Source organism: Sinocyclocheilus anshuiensis, unplaced genomic scaffold (genome assembly GCF_001515605.1).
Source record: "Sinocyclocheilus anshuiensis isolate Anshui unplaced genomic scaffold, SAMN03320099.WGS_v1.1 scaffold924, whole genome shotgun sequence".
Taxonomy (NCBI): Eukaryota; Metazoa; Chordata; class Actinopteri; order Cypriniformes; family Cyprinidae; genus Sinocyclocheilus; species Sinocyclocheilus anshuiensis.
Genome location: NW_015552594.1, coordinates 140,177 through 145,592, shown reverse-complemented (window position 1 = coordinate 145,592; position 5,416 = coordinate 140,177). Strand labels below are relative to the sequence as shown.

General features: G+C 40.3%; 1 protein-coding gene across 2 annotated transcripts in view; it reads right to left on the bottom strand.

Moving 5' to 3' along the window:
• The window catches only part of stag3 (STAG3 cohesin complex component), a 26,829-nt gene that overhangs the window by 6,240 nt on the left and 15,173 nt on the right, over positions 1–5,416 (bottom strand). For both annotated transcript variants that reach the window (XM_016456562.1, XM_016456563.1), the window contains exons 16-21: positions 3,672–3,764; positions 3,499–3,591; positions 2,813–3,013; positions 2,491–2,558; positions 2,325–2,412; positions 1,851–1,937 (exon numbers count right to left, since the gene is read on the bottom strand). In XM_016456562.1, coding sequence (XP_016312048.1) covers positions 1,851–1,937; positions 2,325–2,412; positions 2,491–2,558; positions 2,813–3,013; positions 3,499–3,591; positions 3,672–3,764 — 630 coding nt within the window. The remainder of the gene's footprint in view (positions 1–1,850; positions 1,938–2,324; positions 2,413–2,490; positions 2,559–2,812; positions 3,014–3,498; positions 3,592–3,671; positions 3,765–5,416) is intronic.

Genomic DNA, 5,416 nt, shown 5'->3' with positions numbered 1-5,416 from the left:
GGAGAGATCGCTGTACATTCCCTCCCCCCACCTACAATCCCTGCCGGTACGAGACTCGAACCCGCAACCTTTGGGACGAGTCCGACTCTCTAACCATTAGGCCACGACTTCCCCGTATTGTAGCCCTTTTATTGGCTTAATCGGTTTAATTGCTTCTATTGTTCTCCTCACTTGTGAGTCACTCTGAATAAAAGCTAAATGATGAAATGTAAATGCGTTTAAGATTGATAATATTAAGGCAGTCGCCAAACTTACTCTCTCAAATCTCTTGGTGTGCAGAGCATCCGCAGCTTATATGGACTTAAACGAAGGTGTTGTTATCGAAACATTATATATTACCTTAAAAGAGACCAATAAAATTGACTCTTCATTATGGTTTAAAATATTATTGGAATATAAAAAAGTTAAATTATTATTTCATGTATCATAAGTATTTCATAGATTTCTTTGTTTAAAAAAGTAATAATTGAAGCTGCAAGCAGCGTTGAAAGGGCCCTCGCACCCGGAGACACCTCCACCCGGCGGCCTCAGGAAAACAATGAACGGTGGGCAATATACAGTACATGGAATATGTCAAAGTCATTTATACGTGCCAAACTTCCTGCTGCCAGATGGTGGCGCTATGAATAACAGAATACTGGCCTGTAGATGTGTTCAGGCCAGGACTCCCATCAAACCTGTGAAGTTTAGGGCAGATCGGGCATTGTATGGCTTAGTTACAGCAACTTCCTGTTTCATGGCGAAACATCGCACGCCCTTCAAACGAAAACTCAAGATCTTCACAATTTAACATCGCAAAGGGCTTTAGATTACACTGACCAAATTTGGTGTTGATCTGATGAAATCTCTAGTAGGAGTTTAAAATACAATGCCTGAATATGGCAAAAACTACACATTTACTGAGAAAATTCAAAATAACTGACTTCCTGTTGGGTTTCAGATTTTGCTCCAAGATACTTTTTTGTAGGTATTGGTGCGTTACATGTGTCTACAGAATTTCATACATGTAGGTGAAACAGCTCGAGGGGTACTTCGCTGAAAGTGTATAGGTGGCGCTATCGAGCCACTTTGCCACGCCCTCTTCTGAAACCCATACCAGACGTAAATTTTCACCACTTCTGTCGTGTGTGCAAAGTTTCATGAGTTTGAGCATGTTTAGGCCCTCAAAAAAGCGATTCTTTTTAGAAGAAGAATAATAAACGAGCGATTGCAATAGGGTCTTTGCACCGCAGTGCTCAGGACCTAACGATAAATAACATATAAAACTATTTTGTGAATGCACTACCAATGAACTGTTCCTATACATTTAGTATTCAAACTGATGGAAACTGAAATGATCAGATCGAACAGATTGCTTATCCTACGGGTCCCTCCAGTGGACAGTGTTAGAATCGCAGCCTTGATCCATTCAGCATACATAGAACACTCACAGAAAGCGATTTATACTATATAGCTAAGCTCAACTGATCGTCACAAAATGTTACTATATTTTCATCCAGCACTAATCTGATAAATGCAACTATCAGGCATGAATATATTATAAATATCAACGTGATTTTCTGAAAAGAACTGAAATAATGAGTATTGTGAAAAGCACTATACAAACAAAAGTGACTTGGTAGATTTGGGCCCGAACAAGCAAAACTGTTGGAAAGGTTATCAGACAGACTCAGAGCACCTTCAGATCCATCAGTGTGACAGTAAAGCAGCGTTCACACACACCCCAGTCTCAAATTCATGTTTCCTGTGATTAGACAGGAAGTCATTGTACCAAGTCTGATTGAAGATTCAGCCACATTCGAACAAACACAAGGAGAACGAACAGAGACACAGAGATGAAGATGACGCACCTTGTCTCTTGCTGGAGTGTGTTGCTTGATCTTCGTTCCGTTCCAGAACAGATGAAAGACTGAACACTTGAGAGCTGGAACCATCAGCTACACACACACACACACACACACACACACACACACACACACACACACACACACACACACACAATGACGTTATAATGAGTGTGAGTGTAAGAGAATGCACAACAGTGTTTTCATGTAATTAGCATGAACGTATAATGCTAGATTAGCCTAAGGTCAAGAACTTTCTATGGAGGTGTGGATGAAATATGAATGTAAACATCACAATAATCACACACACAGATCTCTGATGATTTACTGTTATTATTAAGGATCTCTCATAAACACAATGATCAGGTAAATCTGTAAGGGTAAGGGGATAGAAAATACAGTTTGTACAGTTTAAAAACCATTACACCTATGGAGAGTCTCTATAAGATATGGAAACCAGTGTGTGTGTGTGAGAGAGACCTTCTCGTTGATTTCTCTCGTCTCTATTCCCATCTTCAGCAGCTGAAAGCAGAACTCAAACAGGTTCCTTCCGGTCAAATCTCTGGCACTGACACACAAAAACACACTGTAGAGACCCTTCAGTACTATCTACCATAATCACACATAAACACACACACACACACACCTGCTGAAGATGGCTAGAATGTTCAGAGAGGAAGCAGCTCCATACAAATCATCTTCATCAGCCGATCCCTGAAGAACACACACAGCTCAGCTATAGTTTTTGTCTCAAGAAGCAAGCAAAATCTGACAAAACCTCCTTTTGGGGAAATTCAGTTACAGAAAAACAAATCATAAATTAATTAGAGCTGAAGCGTGTAATTTTCTGTCAGATCTGCTTTGAACTCGTGCATTGGCCGAGGCAGTGTTGTTGTGTAGGACTAGTGTTGAGAGTGCAGGCGCTTGCCGTCTGTGATGCTGCTTCAGACTCAGGTGTGTTTGTGTACCTGCAGTATCTCAGCCAGGTTTGAGCTGAATTTCTCCACGGTTGAATCCAGCAGCTGACTGACGGCTCTCTCGGCTCGACCACAGAAGCTGTAGCAATCACTGCACAAGGCACACAACACACGCACACAAGCCTCTAACACGCACTCCTCGCGGTGCTTCAGCATGATGTCACACACCTGAGACAGCAGCAGGTCCAGACTCTGAGAGACCACAGAGAGACAGATTCACTTCAGCTCACCAAACTCTCGTTTCACTTCATCTGTCCCTTCTTTATGCATTTGCAACAATTTTATTATGCATCAAACACACAATAAATGGTCATTATACTGTACGTACCATTATTATCAGCTCATTAATTCAGAATACACCAAACATTTGTACTTTTGTTTTGTTTTTTACAATTATTGTCACATCTCAGCAACTTCAAAATAGCCAAAAGATTATATAAAATGGAGGACACCAAGTAGTGACCAGTACAATATAAAGTTTCATTTACGAATTTGCACATGAAACCTGAAGCAGAAAAAAACATTTTCAGCCTTAAAAAAAAGTTCATGTCAAGAACCCAAACATACATATTCAGACGCAAATAATGAGTGACAGTCCATGCATCATTTGATACACAAGAGATTTACATGTATGAATAAATGTGAATATGATGTGATTGATCAGAGACGGCTCGTACTTTCTCCAGGCGTCCTGATGTGCCGTAAACCTCCAGCTGGAAATGCAGCGGCGCTCGAAGCAAACAGCTCACCTTCCCGACGTCTGCCGAGAACTGAGAGCAAACACAGGCTTCACTGACATCTTCAGATATCTTCACATCACAACTCTAGTCTGGCTCTCTCATCGACTCACCTTAGCCAGTAACTGAGGCAGCACGGGGATGAAATGGTTTGTGATGCGTCTTCGCTCTTGAGCCTGAAGCCTCTTCTCCCGCGCCGTCAGGTTCTACAGCACACACACACACACACACAGTTCTGTGTTAGTCAGGACAATAACTGAGCACAGGAGTGAAATGTGCTGAACTGATTTCAACTGATTAGTGTGTTACTATTGTCATTTTAGAGCTGCTTTACAGCAGAACTGAATCCTGTTTGCCTCATTGAATCATAACTTTCCTGTTTATCACTGTAAAGCTGCTTTGAAACAATCTGAATTGTTTAAAGTGTTATGTAAATAAAGGTGTTTTGACTTGACGTGCTAAAGCTGGAGCAGATCTGGAGCGAGAGATAAAGCTTTGAGCATGAATCTCTGCCATTCTCTGTCTGTTGCCGACTGTGTAATTCCTGATGATATTTGCAGAAACATAAGTTACATTAATTTAGGGCTGCAACAAACAATCAACAGTGAATTAGATTATCGATTAATTGTGTCAGCAAGCTTTGAACAGAAATCCTCCACCAGTCACGGGACTTTACAGCAGTGAATAACATTCCTATGGAGAAAACCCATCTGAAAAATAGTGTAAGACACAGTGAGCAGCTGCAGGAAACACTGCCAGATCCAAGGTCTCCTAAACAAGAGAATTCATCATATTAAGTGCTTCAAACAAACTCATAAGCATACTGATGTGTCGTAGGAGCTCTGGCAGAAGCGTGTTTTTAACGTGTCTGAGGTGCGTTTTCCTCAGCACATAACTTATCTTTTATGGTTAGATTCTTATCTGTAAATTTTGCAGATTCATGCTCGTATTTCCATTTTGCATAAAAGCTCATCCCGACAACAATCCATAATCTCCGCTAAACTTCACAGAACAGAGCGCACTATAGCATGATTAATGCTGAGTGCAAAAATATCCATTATGCGGAAATACTTGCTGTTGGACATTTTAAATTCTACACGTATTTCAAGAAATGGTATTTTGTGAGAGTAATAACTGACTGTAAAGGGATAACATCATATAACTGGATATAAATGCAACGAGTTTCTTAGAATTACAGGATAAAGAAATGTCAAAGGAGTGAATGTGTTTCTACAGAGTTTCCTCTTATCTGAGAACACTGAGCTTGTGCTTCATCATTCCTATGATTTTTAAGCAAGCAATTAGTGGTCGACCGATGTATCGGCCGATATTTGGCATTTTTTAAATATCGGCATCGGCTGATAAGTTTTCCTGTTTGGCCGATGCGTTTGAGGCGGAACTATTATTTTGAGCAGCACACACTGCTCACATTCTCCCTCTTGTTCGCCGTCGTCGTTAACAGTTCTGTCTAATACGAATAGAAGTCTATCTAATAATCAGATAGAACTGTTAAACAAAGGAATTAAAATGTATACAAAAAGTATTATAACGATTGCTTTTATATTATTAGTAATAGAAAGGCAAACATTATAATACTTTCTCGTTTGCCGTCAGCATTCAGCAAATACGCATTTATATCATTTAAACAAATCTTTGAATGACTAATGAACATTTAATTTCACAAACCTTGCAGACTTAGTCGAATCCAGTTGTGAGATCTTGTGAAGTGTGTATGTGTATCCAGCATGATCGCGTGTTCTCTGCGTGACGGTCGGTCCGTGTGAATTGAATGCTTTAAACATTAAATCCGCGATTTCAAATTATGCTGCGCTTTATGCATTTGCCCGCTGTCATATTC